The sequence below is a fragment of the Canis lupus genome, chromosome 30 (assembly GCF_011100685.1).
Source record: "Canis lupus familiaris isolate Mischka breed German Shepherd chromosome 30, alternate assembly UU_Cfam_GSD_1.0, whole genome shotgun sequence".
Taxonomy (NCBI): domain Eukaryota; kingdom Metazoa; phylum Chordata; class Mammalia; order Carnivora; family Canidae; genus Canis; species Canis lupus.
The window spans coordinates 21,306,042-21,331,213 of NC_049251.1; the positions used below are offsets into that span (position 1 = coordinate 21,306,042).

Genomic DNA, 25,172 nt, shown 5'->3' on the forward strand with positions numbered 1-25,172 from the left:
AGTGTCACTAAAAGTAAAAGCCCAAGTCCTCACTGTGGCTTCATACAAAGCCCTATGTACTAATATGATGGACTCCTCACGGATTCTGTTTCTTTTCTAAGATTTTACATATTCACTTGAGACAGAGGGATAGAGAGAGAGAGAGAGAGCATGAGCAGGGGGAGAAGAAGAGGGAGGAGAAGCAGACTCCCCACTGAGCTGGGAGCCCAATGTGGGGCTTGATTCCAGAATCCTGAGAACACAACTTGAGCTGAAGGCATAGACCCAACCATCTGAGTCACTCTGTGCCCTTCCTCACTGATACCGTGCCCCAATCTCCTACTGCTTTCCACTTGTTTCTTCCACCCCTTAGCAATATTCATTTTCTCTGCCAAGCATGCACTTCTCCCAGTCACCTGCCCAGAAGGCTCCCTCACTTTCATTTCCTTCAGGTTTTCATTGAAATGTCACCTACTCAGGAAGCCTTTCTTGGGAGACTGTCTCAAGTCTCAAACCTTCCCAACATTTCATACTCCCTTTCTCTGCTTTTTCCCCAGTCTCCTAGATACTTATCACTATCTGACACAGCATATAATTACATAATGGACTCTTTATCTTGTTTATTGTTCCTCTGCCTCCTCTCCTGCTAGAAAGTGAGCTCCATGAAATCAAGAACAATTTTTTGTCTTTTTTGGTCACTACTAAAGAGCAAATAACCCATAGCAGGTACTCAATGAATATTTGTTGCATGAATGAAATAATAGGTGGAAAAGAGAAAATCAATTTATTAAACATTTCTGAGTCCTTGATGTGTATGAACTTGTGAATTCTCACAGAAACCAAAGGAAGTACCAGGATCACTTCCACTTTATAGTTGAGGAAACTGAGGTACAATGAGGTCAAATCACTTGACCAAGGTCACACAGGTCATTACTGAAGGAGCACATGTAGGCAGACTGAACAAAGCCCACATTCTTATCCCCTCTTGTTTACTATTTCTTATACAACAATACTTCTTCTATCACAGGGCTATATAGGGGTTAAATGAGATAATGAAGAGAAAGTTTTTAGAACAGGCAGGGGCAAGCCCTCCAGTATTAGTTGTATCTGTGGCACACTACTATGCCCCTGCAGAGACCCACATATCTCAACCTGAAAGTATGGGTTTAGGAAATGGAGGGAAACTGGTGTAGAAATATGAAAAGCAGTCTCAAAAGTCTATATGTTATTCTGAAAACAAAATGAAACTTCATTAAATAAAAAAGTTACAGAGTAAGAAAAGGTTTAAAGAAAAAAGACTTTGAGATCATAACTCAAATTGGCAAGCTTTAACAAGTAGCCTGCTATGGTTCGACTTCTTTTCTTCAAGGATATAGGGAGGAATACACCACAAACAACCCCCACAAATGCCAAAACAACACCCCCCCAGCCTGTGTTTCACCTTAGATATGCATGTCAAAGGTTAATTAACTATGATGAGAACTTGAGAGCTCATAAGTACTGTGATTTACTCTAAAATAGAATAGACCCTTAAATGAAAACTGAATTTGGAATTTAGCATCCAGATCAGCATTTTTTTTCATTTAATCAAACTCTGAATTTATAAACATCTTAATAAATATCACAATAGAAATGACAGTTAAGAAATCTGGGACCAGGGATGCCTGGGTGGCTCAGTGGTTGGGCACCTGCCTTCAGCTCAGGTCATGATCCTGGGGTCCAAGATCGAGTTCCACATCGGTTTCCCTGCAAGGAGCTGCTTCTCCCTCTGCCTATATCTATGCCTCTCTTTTACAGTCTGTGTCTCTCATGAATAAATAAAGAAATCTTAAAAAAAAAAAGAGAGAGAGAGAGATCTGGGACCAAATGAACAAAGAAAATGATGTGGAAATCATTTACATAAAAATGTTTTGAGGGGCACCTGGGTGGTTCAGTTGATTAAGCATCTGCCTTCAGCTCAAGTCATGACCTCAGGGTCTTGGGATCAAGCCCCATATCTGACTCTGTGCTCAGTGGGGAGCCTGCTTTTCCCCTCTCCCTCTGCCCCTTCCCTTACTCTCTCTGGTTCTCACTCTCTCTCTCAAATAAATTTTAAAAATATTAAAAATATGTTTTGAAAATAAGGGTAGGTCATTTTGTGAGGATGAGAAAACATTAATAAAAGAAGAACTGTATAATTAAGCATATGTTAAATTATTCCCTTTTCACAGTGAAGGGTACAAAAATGGGTCTACTAGAGAGCCCCTGGAGAAAGAGAGAAAGATAACAAATCAGGAGAGAATCAGTCTCAAGATTTTCTTAATGGATGGGATTTCCCACCATTACAAGAATATATGGAGGTATGCCCTCAAAAGGACTACAACTCAACTTCCAACCCATAGCCAGTTAACAAACTGAACAACTATTGCCTTCTTCCTTAAGCAGAATAAATATACCTAAAAACAAACTAACTGTTGAACTTTTAAGAATTTTTTTTAACTGACAGTTTATTAAATTTCAAAAACTCCCAGGTTCAGAAGTCCAAGACCTCTGACCTCTGGTCATTATATACACTCAATATATTTACTCATTATATTTATATTTAGTCATGCTTAGAAAATTTCACATTTTGTTCTACTCACAAACACTACAATGTTGAAAAAATATTTTTTAAAAGTCAATGTATTTACCATTTAAACTAGGAAACTTGAAGAAATACAGTAATATAAGAATTTTATTAAAATTTATGTTATACAGGGGCTCCTGGGTGGCTCAGCAGTTAAGTGCCTGCCTTTGGCCCAGGGCATGATCCTGGAGTCCTGGGATCAAGTGCCAAATCAGGCTCCCTGCATGAAGCCACCCTCTCTCTCTCTCTCAGCCTATGTCTCTGCTTCTCTCTCTCTGTCTCTCATGAATAAATAAATAAAAATCTTTAAAAAAAAGTCATTAAAAAATAAAATAAATAAAATTTATGTTATACATTATAAGTTATAAAAACTCTTTACCCTTACACTACTGTCAAAAGTTAGAGTCAAATTTGAAATTGCAAACTAGGGATCCCTGGGTGGCGCAGCAGTTTGGCGCCTGCCCTTGGCCCAGGGCGCGATCCTGGAGACCCGGGATCGAATCCCACATCGGGCTCCCGGTGCATGGAGCCTGCTTCTCCCTCTGCCTGTGTCTCTGCCTCTCTCTCTCTCTCTCTCTCTGTATGACTATCATAAATAAATAAAAAATATAAAAAAAAAAAAGAGTTTTGAAATTGCAAACTAGCCTGCTGGTTACTATACCTGTTTTGATTATATTTTTAACCAAAAAAGAGGATATTTTTTTCTAATTTAAAACACTTTTACTGATTGAAATGGATTAAACATATTAATGTTCATACTTATAATAACCTACACTGTGTTTTCTTACCGTCTTCTAAAGTATTCTGTGTCACATGGTCAGACATCTGGCTGGCTCCCATTGGCATATATGCCACAATATAGAAAGTATAATTGCTGGCAGGTTCTAAGTCATCAATAATATAATGAGTTGTGTCATTTCCGATGACTACTTGATACTCTTCATTATTTAAACCTAGATTAAAGAATCAGTGTTTAAAAATTATGAATATTAGAAATAAAATTAACAGGACCAATTTCTCTTACTATGAAACACCCATCCTCCTGTCTAACCTTTGTTATCTTTTGTGACTCTTTAAAAAAATGTGAGTAGGAAGGACTTTATTTTCTAAAAGTAACTATGTCTTGCTACAAATTAGTAGTTTGAATTCTTCCCTGGTAAATCAAGTCGAAAATAATCTCTTCTCAACTTGTTTTAGTATCTAGTCAAAACCTGCAACAGAGACAATGTATGGCAGTAAGGCAACAGAGCTTAACACTACGGAACTCTGTAGTTTGTAACAGTGTAAATTTTACTTGCTTAAACTCACAGCTTCTTTTTTCTTTTAAACATGAACATAAAAGGAGAGACAGTAGGGAATGTAATGGCTTTACTCTTTATAAAAACAAAACAAACCAAAAGTTGTCCTGCAAAAGATCTCATTTTGGCTCTAGAGATTCTATTAAATTTGACTGACACAAGTTCTTTTTATTTATGCTAAAAGCAAAAGAACTAGGAGGCACAGAATGTGCTTCAAGACACTTTGTTCCACAATGAACTTTTTTTTTTCCAAAGAGGAAAAAAAAATTCTCAGCAATTCTTAATAAAATATGCATGGCAAGGTATAGAAAAGAATTTGTCTTTGTGGTATTTAATTCCTACAGAGCAAATCTGTAAAGGGGAACAAGAGCACTGGCAGCTACTGTGCTTTGCGAACAATTCACAGTAAATGCACGTCAACTTAATCAAAACTCTCTAAGGATGAAGGCCCTTCTCCCCACACTGGATTTATAAACAAAACAGAAGGCAAATTCCACTATTAAGTTTTCCCACATTTCTGAATTAACTTGATAGCATTTTAATTAGACAAGATTACACCCATTTCACAACAGACTGGCTAATGGCTCGTTAATTAGGAACTGCATAGTAACGATTTCTGACCTACCAAACAAGGTCCTTGAGTTCGAATTAAAAAGCCTTGTTCTGCCCTTGAATAGGACCACTGAGCCGCATGTGGAGGCTCTAATGAAATGACCATAATAGCGAACAAGAGTGGTCTCCACCAAAACCAGCATTCCTTTTACCTTCCTAAATCACTAAGAAGGGAATTAACATACTCCAACATGCTCAGTTAGACTTTCATTCTTCTTGCTAACACAACCCCTGATTTAAATTCAAAATATTCCTTTTCAAAATACTACTTCAAAGTACAAAAAACAAACAACAACAAACCACCTGTTTCTATGGACAATCATACCATTGTTTTTGGATGTTTGTTTTAATATCCTATTGCATAAAATCTAGACTGAGTATACAACTAAAATTTGCGAACTTCTATGGTTTCCATGAGAGATTCGTAGAGAAGTCTCTAGGAGTTATAAGTAGTTTTTCCTTTCCCTCTAATTTATTTTCTTTTTTTTCTTTCTTTGCCAAAAGAAAATACTAGGGCAAGAAAGACTGAAAAAAAAAAAAAGGAGTTAATAGTTCTGAATAAAAATTTTTAAGACAGATTTGATTTCTACTTTTATATAAGAAATGGCATATTAATAATACTGTTCAATTTTCAGAGAGTTCTCAAATGTTTTCAGGAAACATACAAAATCAACTTATGGGGATCTGATAATGTTTACTTCTCCCCCTTAAAAATAACATGCTATAGTGATCATAATTCATATTATTTTACAAAGCAGTTGCAGCATTGTTCTTATGTAACTACATACTTAAATTGGTATATTGAGTTTTAGCTAAAGAATTTATATCTTGGCTGGAAAGAAATTCATTACTCCACCACTCTAATTTTTAGCAGGCAGAGATGGGACTTATTTCTAAACAGAAAAATCTTAAGCTATACTTATATATACAAAGTATACAATAACAACAGACTATAGTAATATAATACAATAATAAAAACATTTAGCAAAAGTTGATATGCAGGTGATAGATTATTAAAAGAGATAAATGCCATAGAAGTACAAAAATATTTCCTGGATTATGTAAGATGTCATTCATCCTGAAATTATTGACAGCAAGTAACAGTGAAAAATAAATACTTCTCAAATTTCTTACCTTCTGCTTTCATGTAATGCACAGAATAAGCAATGACTTTGTCTGAATTATAAAGTGGCCTCTCCCAAGCTAAAAGAATTGCTGAACTTGACATGGTTTCAGCATGCACGTTGTAGGGAGCACTGGGTCTGTCCTCTGACATTACTACGGTTAGTCTGGCTCTAGATAAAATAGATCCTTGGCTGTTCTCAGCCATGCACTGATAAATAGCATCATCTTCAGGAATAATCTGGTTAATTACCAATTTACTGAGGAAAGAAAAACATATTTTAATAAAAAACTCTAAGAATGATATAAAAATTGATGTAAAAATATTGCTAAGTTCACTCTCATTTTAAGTGACAAAAGTTACTAAAAACAAAATATGTAATCAACCCTACTGAAAAATCTATGCGTTATTTCAAATTACTCTTATTTTCTGAGTTCAGTTAAGTAATAGTGATATTCAAACCCTGTTTGCTTTAGGTGAGAGACTAATTTCTTTTTTAACATTTGGCTTTTATAAGAAAGTATATTACTCTGTAATAGTGTCTAATTTATATAATATTACAATGTTACAAAAATTCAGATCAACAAAAAATTTTAAAGTTTTGTTAAGCATAACAATGTTATTAGAAGGTTCACATTTATACTAATAAAAATGAGTTCTTAAAATCATTAAGTTTCAGGTGTGGAGAAATTCCTAGAGAGTTGAATATTTCCTTCTAATTTTCTCATTTTATGGAAGAAGGAACTGAGACCCCAAAGGGTTAATATGCTTGTTAATAACTTAGCTATTGGCTTATCAGGACTAGAGTCCATGTCTGGGGAACTGTCCAACATTTATTTAATTATAACCTACCACTTCCACAATCCACATATGAAATACAAAAGGATCTGTGGTGTGCTGATGTTATAATCTTAATTTCTTGTTTATTTTAATTTTAAATACCAAGATAATTTAGATATTTAACATTATAATCAGTTCACATAACAATTATTAAAGCCATTAAATCTTACCTAAAATAGTAGCAAAGTGACATAGCCTACCTGTTGTACATTTTAATTCTACCATTTGAATGTATCTTTCTCCCGTTTTTCAGCCATGACATTTTGGGTGAGGGGATTCCTTCTGCTTGACATACAAACCGAGCAGTACCAGCTCGAGGCCTTGTTAAACTTTCTGGCCATTCAACAAATGAAGGAGGAGCTGTTTTTAAAGAAAAAAGAAAAAAAAATTCTGTGTCCCCAACAGGAATGATACAGAGTCAAGGAAGAGTATAGCAAATGACTTAAGTCTCATCCTTGACAATATTTAACATTCTGAGCCTTTATCTATGCTCTACACATCTTTCCAGATTCCTTCTCTCAGCATTGATCATTTAGATGTCCATTCCCCCAGGGTTTTCCCTATTGAGACCCTCTGTGTAAACACACTAAAAATATGTATACTATAATCCTACTTAACTAAGCCCAATAATATATAGCCACTTGTGAATGCATACAATCAACAGATTAAAATTTTAGATTGGTGAACGGATATGTGGCTTTGTGGGTGAGTAAGAAAGACAATAAAAGAGATGCTTAAATAAGAAGGAACATAATGGTATGCAAACAGGTTAATGACTTTAGAATGATAATTACATTTTTTAAAAGATTTTATTTATTCATAAGAGACAGAGAGAGAGAGAGAAGCAGAGACACAGGCAGAGGGAGAAGCAGACTCCATGCAGAGAGCCTGACATGGGACTCGATCCCGGGTCTCCAGGATCATGCCCTGGGCTGAAGGCGGCGCTAAACCCAGAGCCACCCACCCAGGCTGCCCTGATAATTACATTTTAACAGAGGGCTTTAATTTTCTCCTAAAATTCATTGTTGGATTACAATATTTCTCAAATCAATGCTACAAAATTCAATAAAGGTAGAAGTTATGAATGAGGTAAAAGAACAAAAGCTAAATACAAGATTCTCCTGAATGCAGAATGAAATAAACATACCTAATACAGTCAAAGTTGCCATGGCAACTGTAAAGTTGCGTGTGCCTGGGGTAGTGGCCCGACAAACATACACTCCAGCGTGTTGCAGCTTGACATCAGATATCATGAGATTACCATTTCCAAGTACTCGAGTATTAAAGACATCAATGGATTTGTGATCTATTTCCAAGAGAATACTTTAGTTAAAATAATATAGCATATAAAAAAATAATAATGTAGCATATGATCTAAAATTATGTGAAAAGATCACTATCTAATCATATCATAAAAAGTATAAAATTTTCATACAAAAACCTTTCCTCTACACACTGAAATGCTAAAAAGTTAAAAGCCACTTAAATAGGAAACATGTGTTTTGTATATAAAATAAACATTTTATCAGTTTCATTAGAATGAACTAAGTTCAAAGACTTTTTTTCCCTGAGAAAACTTACCAAGGCGGCTCCAAGAAATGATTGGTTTGGGATTTCCTGTGGCCACGCATTCCAAAACAACAGTCTGATGAAGAGACGTTGTTATGTTCTGTGGGCCTGCTATAATGGTTGGTGTGTAGAAGGAATTTGACTCTTTAGCTTTGAGGAGGAAAAGGCACAATATGAAAATAAATTACAAATAAGATATAATAAATGAAACAAGTTAAAATATCCTTAAGTTATTCACTTTAAAAATAACTTGAGATATAACTCACAATAATATATAACTCACCATTTTAAGTCAATGATTTTTAGCATTTTCAGAGTTGTGCAACTATTACCACAATCAATTTTAGAACATTTCCATCACCCCAAAAAGAAACATCATACCCATTAGCAATCTCCTCTCCCCACAGCCAGACAAACACTAACCTTTCTGTCTCTCCAGTTTTGCCTATTCTAGACATTTCATAACAAAGGAACCATGTATTATATGGTCTTTTTGTGACTGGCTTCTTTTCACTAAGCATAACGTTTTCAAGATTCTTCTATGTTGCAACATGTATCAGTATGTCATTTCTTTTTATTGAGTAATAATAATAGAATAGTATTTAATTACATGGATAGGACACATTTTATTTATCCATTCTTCAGTTGATGGACATTTAGGTTGTTTCCATATCATTCACTTTTAATTGAGGCTCAAACATTCACTTAATCCTTTCGGTAATCTTGTTAAGAATTTATATGACAGTAGGTAGGAGTGCTTCTGTCTTTAATCTTTCATACCAGTAAACTAACAGATACTACCTGATATTAAAACACAGTATTAAAAATGTAATTTCAGTTTTTCAATAATTTCCAAAGAGATTTGTTAACCTTCAAGGATCTTTTGGGGATCTTGTAAAAAATAAACATTCATATGAAGTTCAACAATGTCTTTAGTCCAGATTTTCTTCCACTATATTCAAGTAAATGTAAATTGTTTAAAAATTAAAATAAAAAAACTAGCATCTATGTACAATTCCATTTTAATAAAATAAGTATTTCTTTCTTCATATTCATCTCTTTAGTTAGTTTCCCTTCTAACTACATTCATGTATGGCAAAATATAGAAAATTATGTTAATGTAAACAATGATAATTTCTGGGTATTGGAATTGGGAATATTTTTAAACTTCTATCTATGGTTTTTTACATTGTTTAAATGTAAAAATTTTTATTTTTTTTTTACTTTTATAGATATCACTCTTTATAATAAGCATGTATCATTTTTATAAATGCAAATTATAATTTTTCTTAAAACAACAAACAAAAAAAAAAACCAAACTGGAAGAAAATATATCTTTATTCACAAAACAAATATTCATTCTTCCTTAAAACATGTTGACATAACATAAAACAAGCAGGCCTATGAAAGAAGTGGTGCCTAATAGGGATTTAAAAAAATGACCATTTCCAACTAGATTACAACAATCTAACTGAAATTAAAATACTATTTTATGACATACAGAAGAAAAATTAATAGCTGGGCCAATAAAAATTGAAATCACTCCTGTGTGGTACCTGGAATCACTGTTAGAGAGGCTTCTACACTTTTACGTCTGTGGGCTACAGTAGCAGCAACACAACGATAATTTCCAGCATCTTTTTGGCCAACATCATAGATCTGTAATACTCCTGTTGGTAGGGCAGTTATCCTGTTATGAGAAGAAAGATGATTAACTTCTTTGTAGATTTTATACCTTAGTTTAGTATGTATTCTATAATTAATATATTCAACCTTTTTAGAGTGCCATATGCAATATATTAAAGACCATTTAAAATATTAGCTTGATTCAACTGTTTTCATTTGGGTCACTACAGCTCTCTAAAACACACATAACTATGCAGTAGGTGGTTCGTGAAATCTTCCAGTCCAATTTTATACACAGTTACACTTGCCATTATAGCTATATAACTGGTGGTCCAGAGCTTCGTATGATTTTTCCAAATCCTGATTTCTTGTCCATTAATACAGAAGTATTCTCCAAAATACACTTAGATGTATGTTTAAAAAAAAAAACCCAAAAAACAAAAAACACTTTCTTAAATAACTTCTTCCATCTCAGTACCTGACCATTTTGAAATGATTTTTACCTACTTTGGAATACTGCTACTTATTAGGACAGAAATCAAACTTTATGAAGTTGCCAGTAAGTTCTTGATCCTTAAACCTCAACACCTTCAGAGCACTAGGGATGTGTTTGCGCGCGCGCGCGTGTGTGTGTGTGTGTGTGTAGCCAAGAGGAGACTGAAGTGGAAGGTGGAGAGAGAGTGGGCAGCTACCAGAGCACATGAGAAATCCTGCTATTGCCAGCAGTGAAGATCTAATTTGGTTTCCTAAATCCTTGGTCTACAAAGCAGGTGTTCAGGTGGTCCTCTGGTTGTAAAAGATGTTTGAGGAAAGCAATAAATTAGTAAAATAGGGTATTTGAATTTTGATCTAAACCAAGAAACAGAAATTATTCCCCATGTGCCAGAGACATCATGATGATCTAATTCTTTCCCTAAGTTTGAAATGTCTTTAAGAAGTTGGTAATAGCTAATGTAAATGAAAATAGCTCCATAATGGTCTTTCGCCCTATAAGTCTCCTGACACCTTCAAACTCCTGCATTATCTCCAAAGACAAAAGCTGCACTTACCTGTCCATAGTTACAGGTAGAGTTGTCCGATTTAATTCCCATGTTATGACTGCAGGAGGGTTTGAGGAAATCTTGCATGCAAATCTAGCAACTCCACCTTCTTGGACCTCAGTAGAAATTGGTTGAACTTCAAATGCAGAAATAGCTATAAGATAAAGTTTGACAAATTTAGAATAAGTACAGGTACTATTATACTATACTATACTTGGAAATAATATCATGATAGATATTATTTACCAGACTTGAACTCCAAGTTCACCAGCCCAGATATAAGACCAACCCAACTTAACTAGTACAAAGATAATTTAGGCAATAATTTTGGAAAAACCACTGACAGTTGCCTAGCTCAGGGAATCTGGTCTTTCTCAGGATGAAATTCTAAATAAGTTATTTAGAACCTATTTGGAGAAAATAAATTAACACAATAAACAATAATGGAATGTAATCACATACCTTTTTTGTGTGGTACAAGCTACAAATCCTGCCATATTTCAGAGAAGAGGGAAATTGAGAAAGAAAGATTAGACAAGTAAAAACCATTTATAGGGATTGGTTTTGAATTAAGTTTTGAAGACTCAGTTGGGATTTAGATAGAAGGGGAAAAGAAGACATTCTAGGTGAAGGGAATAAAGTTAAAGCAAGCACAGAAGAAACATGTAGCCTATGTTCACAGGATTTTAAGGAAACAGCCAGGACTAACTACTGTAGAATATTTCAGATTAAGAGACCATGGAAAAGTAGAAAAAGAATAGAGATAAAGCAGATTTGTGCTATGGCACAAATTAAGACATCACTGAAATGTTTGAGGAAAGGACAATAGTAGTCCTGATAATAACAATGTTTGGGAGAAATCAATCAGGCATGGATACACAGGATAGAGTGAGAAAAGGAGAGCCTTAAGTCAAAAGACCAGCAGGCTGTTTAAATAGGAATGACAGAACTGGGTGGTGGCAGTGAGAATGGTGAGATTCTACAGATATCTCAATGGAAATAAAGAGTTGGTTCTCCCTGGACACAGATATGTTGCTCTGTTTGGAGTCAAATGAGGTTGGTATTGATGGAGCTGAATGAGAAAGGAGAGAACGAAGACAAATGGTGTATGTGCCTGATGAATAAAAGGTAGAAGACTCAAGAGACTATTTTTAGACTCATGTATTTCCCAAGTGGAGATAAATCTTGAAGTGTTGATATTTCTAGAGAGAATTCTTCTTTCTCATTCTAGGCACACCTCCAGGAGCTAGTCATCAGTGTCCATTTTATATTTTGATAGAGCCCAGATTCTAGGTAACACTGTGGTTTTCCTTCCCTCTACTGTCTTTCAGAATAAAGAAAGGGCCTCAATAATGGTCTTACTCCTCCTCCGCAGACTCCAGTTCAAAAATTTCATATGGCTTTACCGTTTATCAACAAAGCGAGAAGTTACAAAGAAAAGCAGAGGGAATAAGGTCTACATGACTTATGCTTAGTTAGACTGGGAAGGGTAAAAAGTGACAGAAGACAACACATTCTGCCTGAGACTTAGCTTCATCAATCTGTAAATACATCATAAGACTTTAAAGGTCTAGGACAAATGGTGAAATATTTGTAGGAGCATCTACTTCCAAAAAACAAAGTAGGGGTAGAGTAATACTTTATGTGTGTATGTAACTAAAAATTTCTGCTTCCTTAAGAACAGTGGTTCTCAAACTGCTATCGTCAGTGGATAACAAAGTCAAAACCATTTTCACAATCACCATCATCTGCCTTTTTCACTCTTATTTTTCAAGTGTACAGTGTTTTCCACAAACTACATGATGGATGATACTGCAACAGACTTAATGCAGAAGGAGATATGCCTGATTTATGAAGCATTAATTTCTCTTATTGATCCTCTATTTACTTTGTTCATGTATGAAGGTGTGAGTTTTAGTTCTGGTTGTCATTCCTAATCCAACCTATATTCAATTTACAGATTTCAAAGTGAGAAATTAATCTTATTCTCCAGTCTTCACCACTCTAGACCAAAATATCTAATATAGTATAATTTTTCTTCATAAAGCAGTTGTTCCTTCAGCCCTATCTATCTCACTTCTTCCATCACCCCAATAAATCAAGCACCTGACTCAGTATGTTTTATCTCCTATCTTTTTCTCATCTCTGACTTCTCCCCATCCCTAATAGTCCCCTCTTTGATCCAGGCCTCTATCCTCTCCTGCCTGAAGTCTAGTAGGCACCTCTTAGGTGGTATCTCTCCTACCAGCAAAGTTACCTCCAGAGTGATAGTCAAAAAATAAAATTTGATTTGTGTGGCTGATTAATTAGTCCCTGCAAATTAATTACTCTCTTGCCTCAATCACTTACAGTTATGTTCCATGAGCCCTGAACTACTTATAATTCTCTGAATATACCATGATATTTCACACCCCTAAGCATTATATGAGCATATCCTTCTCTCTCAAATATCCTAGGTCCCTCTGTCCACCTGGTGAAATCTTATCATTTATTTTTTAGCACCTGGTTTGCTTGTCCCAATCTTTGGGCTGATCCTTTTCTCTACAAATTCTGTACACTACAGACCCCCACTGCTACTTTTATCCCACAGAATTAAAACCACTCCTTCACATTTTTTCCTCCCCTTCCACAGTATGAGCTCCTTAAAGGCTAGTAATGGGTCATATTCTTTGCAGGATCCCTTAAGACAGTAAATGGCACAGACTCAGCGCTAAAACATTTGTTGAACTTACAAACTTTTTCCTCCAATTACATTAGGTCTTTAAACACAGTAACTAGAAATGTAGGGAGTTTCCCAGGTACAAATATTTCTCATCTTAAGAGGAGAATAATGTTTTTTAGTATTATTTTTTTGTTTGTAAAATTCCAAATGGTCCTCAATATTTCAGTGGCATTATCTTTAGAGACAAAAATCTGGTCCCCCACTATTAAAGGATTTTTATGAAGATTAAATAAACCAGTAATTGAGGGCTCTTTATATGACTTTAAAAATAAATGTAATTATTGAGAATAAAGATAATCACTTTTGCCTTGAGTAATTTCCTTCTAACCACTTAGGCACCTGAGTGTTGTTTTCTAAAACCATAAACTTCATCTAACCAATTAAACAAAATCATCTTTCTGAATCTTTTTTTTTTTTTTTGAGAAGCTTCCTGCTCCTCCCCATCCCCTTGCCAGATGCATAAATCTATGAAACCTCTAAAATTTTTATTTTGAAAATGGAACTAACTTTGTATTTTGGGTCAAATGTACTAGAACTCTGGAGTCAGAAAACTCCAAGACATAAGAGGTAAATGGATATATCCTCTGACCCAGTAAGGGTATTTCTTTTGGGGACAGGGGAAAGGACAACTATTGAGATATAATCATGGGGCACCTGGGTGGCTCAGTGTTTGAGTGTCTGCCTTTGCCTCAAGGTGTGATTCTCAGGGTCCTGGGATCCAGTCCCACATCGAGCTTCCTGCAGGGAGCCTGCTTCTCCCTCTGCCTATGTCTCTGCCTCTCTCTCTGTATCTCTCATGAATAAATAAAATCTTTAAAAAAAGAGATATAATCACATAGCATATAAATTATATCCTGTACAATTCACTCATTTAAAGAGTACAATTCAATGGGGTTTTTTTTTGTATATTCAGAGTCTGCAACCATCTTCAGAATCTATTTTAGAATATTTCCATCATTCCAAAAACAAACTCCATATCCTCTAGTTACCATTCCTGAATTTTCCCATCCCCTACTTAACTCCAGTCCCAGGCAATCACTATTATAGTTTCTTTCCTCCCTCCACAGCTTTGCTGGGTTGAGAATGACGAATAACATTGTGTACAACATGATTATTTGATACATGTATATACAGGGAAATAATTACAAAAAGGTTAGTTAGTTAACACATCCAACAAGTAAGGTATTTCTTGACCACACTCTGGTTCTCAGCAAGGTCTCAAGCAAGTATAAAGATTTTTTTAATCCCCCAAATACCTTTATATTTAGCATTTTTATTTTCTCGTCTCTTGAAAATTCAACCTGCTTGCAAAATCATTTTTCCTAAAGAAGACCAAGCCAGATACCCCTTGAGGCTCTCCTCAGTGCCTCTGAGACTAAAGAAAAAAAGGCATTTATGATTCAACAAATAAAATTAAGTTGCCATCCTTCTGTCCATAACTCCTCCATCTGGAGAACCAACCCCATTCTCTTTCCTCACCTCGGAGAACCTGATGTATCTGCCAGTTATCTTTCTCTCTCTCTCTCTCTTTCCTGCATATTCAAATTCTTCTTCTAGATCCTTCTCTCAGCAGATAAAAGTGATTTTCTCCAAACCTCAAAATACAAGAACAAAACTTCAGACCTCTTTTTATGGCATGTTATCCCTCTAGCAGCTATCTACCTTCTCTCTTCCTGAAGGCATTAAAACTTTTCTAAAAAGTAGTTCATTCTAGTTGCCTCCCTTTCTTCCTCTCTGACTTTATACCTCAAACATCTGCCTTCTTCCCCTATTATCTTATTGAAACAGTGTCAATGACATTGCACACTCTTATTTCTTACACACTTTCTTATCTATTTCTCTGATTCCTCCTTCCAGTTTCCCTTTTCAAGGGCGCTCCCTCCTCCTCTGCTCTTCCTTCCAAAGATTCTTTCTTTTCCCTCCAGATTATTTTTTGGGTTACCTTATCCACATTCAGTTTTCAATGACATCCATCTCTTGCTGTTGATGCCCTAAAATACATCTCCAGCTTAGGTCACCAGCCCCAGAACATCATACTCCTGGCTCCAATGTGCTACTGCACATTTTCACCTGCACCATCACCTTATAAAAGGTACTTCCAACTCAACAAGTCCAAAATGAAATCATTTTATTTCCTCCAAGCCTGTGTCTTTACTTGTTTGTCACATGACTATCCAGATACTCACCTGAGCTAGACACTGTTAACTCCTTCTTCTGCACTCTCATTCACTTGTTCCCACTAATCTTAACTCCTAAACACATGTCAAGTCCACTCCTGTCTTCCTCTCCCAATGTCTCTCACTGGAATCACTATAAAAGTCTCTTATCTGGTCTTCTTATTCCCGTTTGTTTTCTTCCACACTTCAAAAACAACCTCTAAAAATACACAAGTATTGGATATAGCCGTACAGGGCTCCCAAGCTGCGTCTGTCTATTAATTCAAAGGCTTCCATAGGTCAACCCATTACTGCTAAAACCAAAAAAGGAATAATCTCACAAAAAATGTGATTCCGATTTTAAATGTCAAAAAGCACTGTGCCTTAGCAACCCCTCCTTCTAAGTCTTTAAACTGCTTAGCCTCATTATAAGTAAAATTGAATGTATATATCCTTGCTACATCAAAAGGAACAAATAGCTTTCTTTATGCCAACTACATATTTTTCATTCTTCTTGGCTGAGTACACTCTCAATAAACAGGTTTATTTTTTTGCAAAAAGAAAAAGTATTTTGACATCAATTACTCCAAATAGTTTATATGGTAAACATGAAGCAGTATTTAAAAAGTCACTCAAGTATATTTTAAAAACACTTAATATCTCTATTAGAGATATACAGTATAACTATGACACAAGCATTTAGTTTCACAAGTCACACAATATCAATCGCATTATCTGTATAATCACATCATTCATTTAGGTTGTGGTTTACTCATGCTGGCAGGCTTTAAGTGATACAATTATTCATAAATAATGGGCCAGATTAACTATCTCCCCAGCCCAGAAATGGATTTTAATTATATTAACTTTTGAAAAAAATTAGGCTAAAGTAACTTCTTCTAAGTTTATTCATTCAATAAATATTCATTCAGTGTCTAGTATATTCCAGGTGTCAAGGATTCAATAATGAACAAAACTAACAGAGGTGCTACCCTCAGGAATCTTTGTCTAGTGATACAGAAAGGCATTTAACTAAATTACTATGCAAGCATGTAACTTCAAACTGTGACAAGTGCTTTCAAGAAAAAATACTGAGTATTACGAAATACTGAGTATTATGAAAAAGCTATATCCAATACTTGTGTATTTTTAGAGGTTGTTTTTAATGATAGAAATAACAATAGCTTAACATATTTTATTGCCAGGCAGTGCTTTAAGTGTATTATATTTTCCAATTTATTTAAATTACACAACTATTATTACCCCAAATTTCAACTGAAGAAACTGAAGCACAAGGAAATTAAGCACCTTACTCAAAGTTCTGCAGCTAGTGAGTAGTGAGGCTGGGATCTAAATCCAGGCAATCTCCAGAGACTCTATATGAATTCTTTCATGAGTAAAAGTTTGAGATCCCCAAGCTCCTGTTGAAGATAAAAATTTCTGGTTCTACATCCAAGTAACTCTACTGCTCTGGTACAAGTTAATAATATGCATTGACTTTCCAGTTGGATAAGAATATGTGTTAAAATCCTAAATTTCAGGATGCTTGGGTGGCTCAGTAGTTGAGCATCTACCTTTGGCTCTGGTTGTGATCCTGGGGTCCTGGGATCAAGTCCCCCTCAGGCTCCCTGCAGGAAGCCTGCTTCTCCCTCTGCCTATGTCTCTGCCTCTCTCTGTGTATCTCTCATAAATAAATAAAATCTTTTTTAGAAATTGTAAATTTTCAAAACACAGTAACACCTTTAAACTCCTGCATACTAGGACCTGAAGCGAAGGCTATTATCACAAGCAGGAATACCTCTATCTCTAGGAACTCATTAAAGATAAGAGAGACTGGAATGTATGTAAATTAAATATTATCTCAGTCTAATATTTATTTAGAAATCAAATATATATATATATATATATATATATATATATATAAATCTATTTGAGGGGTGTCTGGGTGGTTCTGTCAATTGAGCATCCAACCCCTGATTTTGGCTCAGGTCATGATCTTGGGTCATGGGATTGAGCCTCATGTTGGGCTCCGTGTTGAGTGTGGAGTCTGCTTCAGATTCTTTCTCTCCCTCTTCCTCTGTCCCTCTCTCCACTTGCTCTTTCTCTCTCCCGCTAATTAAATGAACAAAATCTTTAAAACATTAAGACATCTATTTGAAAAACAGTTTACCTAATGGAAGTGCTAGCTCTTCCTATATTATTATTCTCCTAGTTCTAAGCTCCATACATTTGATCATCAGAAAGCCAAATCCCTAGGGAACACTTAAAGGTAGGGAGACCATTTAAAAGCCTATTAGAACAGTAGACGAGAGACCGGTTGTGGATCTAAATGATGCAGAAGATTATGGAATGGAAGGGAGGGCACATATAAGAGATGAAGTACACCAAACAGCATGATTTGGCCACGAGGTGTTCAAGGAAAAGAGAGGGAAGGATCCAAAAGGCTGAGGTTTCTGACCTATGTACCTGGAAGGTTGGGGTACAGTATGGTGCCTGCGCAGGGAATGCAAAAGAAGAGCTCACACAGACTGGTGAATCACTATTACAGACTCTGATTTCCTCAGGATGAGAAGAAATCAGATATATGAAGGAAGACTGGGACACTGTAAAATTTACAAAGTAAAAAGCTAGGGATTAATAATATAAACCTCAAATATCTATCCATCTTGATTTTTTTTCATGGGTTCAGGTGGTTCAAGTATCAGGCTGTCATTAAGAGTTGAAGAAAGACATCCTTGAGGTTTTAGAACAGCAGCCTATAAAAATAGCAATGTATAACATGTAAAATTAGCAGAGAAAAAAAGTTCTTACTTCTTAGACTCTGCTGGGATGAGTTTGGGAAGCACAGTATTTACTGTTCTTCCAATTTAACTTACTCTCATTTCTTGATGATAGAAGTTAAGGTATTAGAAAATTGAAGTAGAGGACTAAGGCAAAAACCTGAGCCTAAGTTGGTTTAAATAAAATCAGGAATAAAATCCAATAAACTACAGGGCATAATTTAGGCAGATAGAGGGGGTCAGTACAGCAGTACATCCTTGCATTTAAGAGTGCAGATATTAGGGGCACCTGAGTGGCTTGGTCAGTTAAGTGTCTGCCTTGGGCTCGGATTGGGAGTCCCAGAATCCCAGGGTCCTGGGATTGAGCCCCATGTTAGGCTCCCTGTTCATCAGGGAGTCTGCTTCTCCCTCTCCCTACCTCCTCCCACCCCCAGAGTCTGCTTCTCCCTCACCCTCTGCCCATCCCCCACCACTGGTGCACTCGCACACCGCGCACGCGCTCTCTCTCTCTCTCTCAAATAAGTAAACAAGATCTTTAAAAGAAAGAATGCAAATATTACAATCTATAGCCCTGGGTTAAAACCACAGTTTTGGACTCATGTTCAGGTGCTGTGTGCCCTTGAGAAGTTACTCAACCTCAGGTCTCAGTATCCCTCAGTAGGGGATAATATCTTATAAGGATATTGTAAAAATACTAAATGATACACACATCTACATATATGTACACATATACACACAGAATAGCATGAGCATGTGCTCAGGCACTGCCTATCACCTAGCAAACCTACCTACTAGGGGTGCTGGAGGCAGTAACAGCAATGAGATGCCCTGCTATGAATCACTGCTTTTACTTTCAGAATGATGACTTGCAGAAAGGCAAACAAAGGATGTTAGTGACCATTATGCAGTAAAAATAAACTTTACAGCCCTAACAAAGGCAGAGGTATTCTAAGATTTAAAATTCTTCTTTTCTACCAAGCCAGACTATGTAGGCTTTATGTAAAAGAACATAAAATGGGGAGAAACAAATAATTTTCCCATTTTTCATGCGTACAGATAAATTATTTGGAGAGGATAAAATACTTCAGTGATGAAATAATAGGGGATAAATTACAAGAAGACAGGTAATTAAGTTCAGCTCTCTAGGGTTATAATTATGTGTGACATTTTTTGTACTTATATTTTTCCTATAATATACATAACCAAGAAAAAATAATATTTAAAAGTAAATTTTATATGCTTACATGGGTTATGGAATGAAAAGTCTGTCTATATAAATTTTCTACTGTTGCTCCACTACGTGATTAAATCTCTCACTTTTAATTTTATTGGCCTTCTTTTTAGTACTTTAAACTTCTCATTCTTTGGGTTGACATCACCATGAGCTATGGATGCTTGAGTGTCTCCCCAACCAGTGCCCTCAATCTGAGAATTACTAGAAAAAGAATATCTGAATAGGTATTTTTCAAAAACAACAAAAAATTGTATAGAATTTTACATGAAAACTTAGAAAGTTTAGAATAGCACACAAATATGCATATCTCTATCATCAGAGCCTTAAACTTGTTTTCCAGCAAATATCTTTCTATTTTGAATTTTTCCTCACCTTTTTAAATTTTATTTTTTAAATTTTTACTTAAGTTTAAGTTATCATACAGTACAATATTGTTTTCAGGATTAATTTTGATTTTTTTAAGGGGGGCATTAAATAGCAAAACATCTCTTATGTTCTTATGCAAATCTTGGCTTTCTCCTTAATATGGACTTTGTTTCTGCCAGTTAGGTATGATTTTACAAGACTATAGCCTCCTCGTGAAACCTGACCTCTTTCTTCCCTCCACAAGCAGTGCTAACATAAACCAAGAGCCCCACAAGAAGTCATTAAAGCAGTGCTGTTAAGAGGCCAAAGCTCTATAAAATAGGTAAGAAACAAGGTCTCAAGAAACATGCACCATCCTCAAAAACAACCTTGCAAACATAATAAATGTAAGTGCCTATTTTATTTGTGACTTCCTTCTTTCCACCTGTCTACTTAATCATTTGCTTCTATGATTTATAGTCAGGAAAAAAAAGGATCAAAGACGCTAAGAGGAAAATGTTCTCCAAATCTTTATTTGATCAGAAAGCAACATATATGTATATTTCTATACTGGAAATGCTGGACTACAATATTAAACTAATGTGCCATTCATGTTTCTTTAGAAAGGTTGCAATGAATAAAAAAGAATACTTAGTACATGTGGGTTTTAAAACGAACTAAAAATTATGGAAACACAGTCTGAAATGAAAAAGCCTTTCAATAATTTAAGTTCACAAAGGATGGAGCAAAAAATAAACAAACAAAAGAAGTTCACAGATTATTCCCTAGTTTAAGAAGAACATCACTTTCTTTTGTAAATTGAATTTAAAGTATTCTTTCATGAAACAGGAAATACTTCAGGCAGTCACAAACTTGTTGCAGGGTTTACACCAGTGGTTCTAATGCTGTGGATCAGCCAGGGTTCTAGAGTCCTCAGATGGTCCGAGACTCCACCCACTCCTTGGGGAGTCCTAAACAGCAGGGGAACATGGCCACTAGTCACATTCCAGAGCCCCTGTGCTATTTCCATCTAAGTCACTGATCAGTAGCTCTGAGGAAATGTGCAAGCTCATGAAGAATACAGGGAGATTTCTATCTCAGACTCTCCCATGTGTACAATTCCAGAGTCCTTCACACAGCTTCAAGTTTATTTCTATGACACTGGTCTTTCAAATCATGCATTTGTCTGTTCTAGACTACTGATCGAAACATAGTTGTGAGTTCTTACCTCCAGGTCCAATTCACTTTGAGTCTTCAAACTTGGAGACTGACTTGCAAGTGAATAGGAAGTAGAGAGACCCAATTCATCACTTAATCAAAGCATTAGGGTAATTGAGGCATTACCATACTGAGATAAAAACCTGATCAGGTAACCCTCAGTCACCCTGATGCTTTGCCTACTGAGGTAAAAACCAGCCAAGGAACAAGTTTCAAACAGAAATTTAAAATTTATTATATCCTTAAGTCTAGGCAAGAAACTATGTGTACTTTTTAAAAAATGATTTTATAAAAAAAAATCACTTCCTTAAGAGAAATAATGTAACACATGACAGATGTCAAACTCTTTATTCAGCTATACCAAGCATAACATAGTTATTTTATAAGTGGTTTATTATCTGACTTCTAGTCAAGTTAATATCCTGCTTGAACCACCTTACCATCTCCTTCCCATTTGCAACAGAAAACTCTCTCATCTCCCTGAGAAGTTATGGTAATTTTGGCTATACCACTCCCAACTGTATAACCCTCAGCAAATTACTCTTCTTAAATATATGTGGTTATGTAGGGGTGCCTGGCTCACTCAGTCAGTAGAACATGCCACTCTTGATCTGGGGATTGTTAAATTTGAGCTGTTGGGTGTAGGGATTATTTTTTAAAATGTCATTATGTTGGGACACCTGGGTGGCTCAGCGGTTGAGTGACTGCCTTTGGCCCAGGGTGTGATCCTAGAGTCCAAGGATCGAGTCCCACATTAGGCTCCCTGCATGGAGCCTGCTTCTCTCTCTGCCTATGTCTCTGCCTATGTCTCTGCCTCTCTCTCTGTGTGTCTCATGAATAAATAAATAAAATCTTTAAAAAAAATATTGTTATGTAAAATAGAGTTCTTAAGAAGGTTTTTTATGGATTACAGAAGGTAAACGCATGAGAGCACTTAGCATAGTGCCCATAACATTAAAGACATTCAGTGATTTTTAACTATTTCTATTATTTTATTGGACATAAATTTTCTCCCTTACCACCTAAAAATCTCTCCCTCTTCACCTTGTTTCTCTCCCTTCATTCCTGGTTCTGAGGAAGAAGTAACCATTCCAATCTGTGCCAAGGTTAGCCTTCTCCTGATACTCTTAATCCCATCCCTAAAAACCATCTCTGGGCCCCTATTTCATTTATTATTCCCATTCTCTTGCATCACTTTCTCATTACTAGTTTCTTCCTTTCTGAGCTCTCTCACTCTCTCTTCCCAAATATCCATATTCCTTTGTCTCTGGAAGACATTCTGGAACAGTATGGCCTGGACTGAAGAAGTGACTGGGGATAGAGACACGGGGACAGAATAGAGATGTTTGGAATGTAGAATCAGTATGACCAGAACTTAGTGGCAAATGTTCCAACAGTGCAAGTTAACAAACATTTTCATAATACATTGCTATTGACAGTCCAATATCAAAGAAGCTTAATGTATAACCAAAACAATGCCTAATGATGCTATTATATCGTCAACTAATGGAATTCAGAGCACTTAAAATGACTATGTTATACACAGGAAAAAGTCTGTGATATGCTAAGTGAAAAAAAGATACAAAATTATACTGACAACTGTTTCATAATGATTCAACTAGAGAGTCAGAATTCACTCTTATGACTGCTTTTATTCTTAATAAAATATGAACAGGCCAACCAAAGCTCTTTTTAGCAGACATCTAAGAGCTAGCACTTGACAACAATCCTGGGCTTAATAGATTGGCACCGGCCAATGTTGATGCAGAGTAAAGCAAAAGATTAGTGCACAGGACTACGAAAAAAGAAAAAAAAAAATTAAGCAAAGACATTTTACCTCTTTGATAAACTTAAAAGTAGCTCAAAAGAACTAAAAAAAATAGCTCAAAAGAACTAAAAAAAAAAACATTTTTAGTTATAGGAAAGGATACTTTAGGAGAGAAGCAAGATTGAGGCAGGAAATTTTATTGATTGGTTTATTGAATAAGTGAATGTGTATGTAGGTAGCTACTATAAATATGTAATAAACATTTGTTAGGGGATCCCTGGGTGGCTCAGCAGTTTAGCGCCTGCCTTCAGCCTGGGGCGTGATCTTGGAGTCCAGGGATGGAGTCCCACATTGGCATGGAGCCTGCTTCTCCCTCTGCTTGTGTCTCTGCCTCTCTCTCTCTCTCTCTCTTTCTGTCTCTCATGAATAAATAAATAAAAATCTTTAAAAAAATAAACAGGGATCCCTGGGTGGCGCAGCGGTTTAGTGCCTGCCCTTGGCCCAGGGCGCGATCCTGGAGACCCGGGATTGAATCCCACATCAGGCTCCCGGTGCATGGAGCCTGCTTCTCCCTTTGCCTGTGTCTCTGCCTCTCTCTCTCTCTCTGTGACTATCATAAATAAATAAATAAATAAATAAATAAATAAATAAATAAATAAATAAATAAATTTAAAAAAATAAACATTAGTTAGCAGAAAAATTAATGTAAAAGTTGCTGCTTATTTTTCACCTTAAAGAATATGGTAAAAGATTCCAAATTAAATGGAAGTTTGAATGAATTTCATGGTCTCAAAGTACCTTCCACCACACTATTATTCCAGCAGTGTATGTTGTCCTCCTGGAAGTTAAATCTCTGACACAGAGGTAGTTGTGGTACAAAGAGAGATCATGGAGTCAGGAGCTCTAAGTTGTGGTCTTGGCTCACTTTCTCACTACCTTTAACACACATAGAACCTTCTCACACTATTGTTGGGAATGCAACGTGGTACAGCCACTCTAGAAAAATAGTATGGAGGTTCCTCAAGAAGTTGAAAATACAGCTACCCTATGACCCAACAATTGCACCACTGGGTATTTACCCCAAAGATACAAACATAGTGATCTGAAGGAGCACCTGCACCCCAATGTTTATAGCCACAATGTCCACAATAGCCAAACTACACAAAGAGCCCAGATGTCCACTGACAGGTGAATGGATGAAGAAGATGTGGTATACACACACACACACACACACACACACACACACACACACACACACAATGGACTATACACAGCCATCCAAAAGAAATCTTGCCATTTGCAACAACATGGATGGAACTTGAAGATATTATACTAAGTGAAATAAAGTCAATCAGAGAAGACAATTATCATATGATCTCACTTATATATGGAATTTAAGAAACAAAATAGAGGGTCAAGGGGAAGAGAGAAAAAAATAAAACAAGATGAAATCAGAGAGGGAGACAAACCATAAGAGACTCTTAATCATAGAAAACAAAGAGGGTCACTGGAGGAGAGGTGGAGGAGACAGACTAACTGGGTCATGGGCATTAAAGAGGGCACATGATGTAATAAGCACTGAGTATTATATAAGATGGATATATCAAATGACCTCTACCTCTGAAACCAATAATATGTTATATGTTAATTAGTTAAATTTAAATTAAAAAAAATTTTTTTAAGATTTTATTTATTTATTCATGATAGACATAGAAAGAGATAGAGAGGGGCAGAGACACAGGCAGAAGGAGAAGCAGGCTCCATGCCGGGAGCCCGACGTGGGACTCGATCCCGGGACTCCAGGATCACGCCCTGGGCCAAAGGCAGGCACTAACCGCTGAGCCACCCAGGGATCCCTAAATAAAAATTTTTAAATGACTTTTAAACACCACACATAGATCAGTACCTCCTTTGAGGTAGTGCCATCTACCTTACAGGTTCTTTTGAGTAGGGAGTAAGATTACAGGCGTGAGTGTTTTATATATCCTACACCTGGGGGTACGAACGGACCTTAGCTATGAGGCAGAAAGCAAAGCAAATTGAGAAACAGGGCTGAACTAAGGTCAGGGACCTGTATTTTTTCCAAGTTCTGTCATAAATGAGCTGTATGACTTGTCAAAAGTAAGCTCTCTCTGTCCTCATACTCACAATGGTAGTGCTCTTCTCCATTCATTCATTGACTCTGCCCCCCAGGCTGGGTGCTGAGCTGCAAAGAATGGGCCCAGTTGCTTAGGGCTGGGTGTGAGAGAGATGCAGG

The 25,172-nt window shown here is 36.1% G+C and overlaps 1 protein-coding gene across 1 annotated transcript in view; it reads right to left on the bottom strand.

Moving 5' to 3' along the window:
• Window positions 1-25,172, bottom strand: part of PRTG (protogenin) — a 127,380-nt gene that overhangs the window by 58,882 nt on the left and 43,326 nt on the right. The window contains exons 3-9 of the mRNA XM_038581108.1: window positions 10,702-10,846; window positions 9,583-9,716; window positions 8,039-8,176; window positions 7,605-7,763; window positions 6,658-6,817; window positions 5,629-5,876; window positions 3,373-3,537 (exon numbers count right to left, since the gene is read on the bottom strand). Of these exons, the coding sequence (XP_038437036.1) occupies window positions 3,373-3,537; window positions 5,629-5,876; window positions 6,658-6,817; window positions 7,605-7,763; window positions 8,039-8,176; window positions 9,583-9,716; window positions 10,702-10,846 (1,149 nt within the window). The remainder of the gene's footprint in view (window positions 1-3,372; window positions 3,538-5,628; window positions 5,877-6,657; window positions 6,818-7,604; window positions 7,764-8,038; window positions 8,177-9,582; window positions 9,717-10,701; window positions 10,847-25,172) is intronic.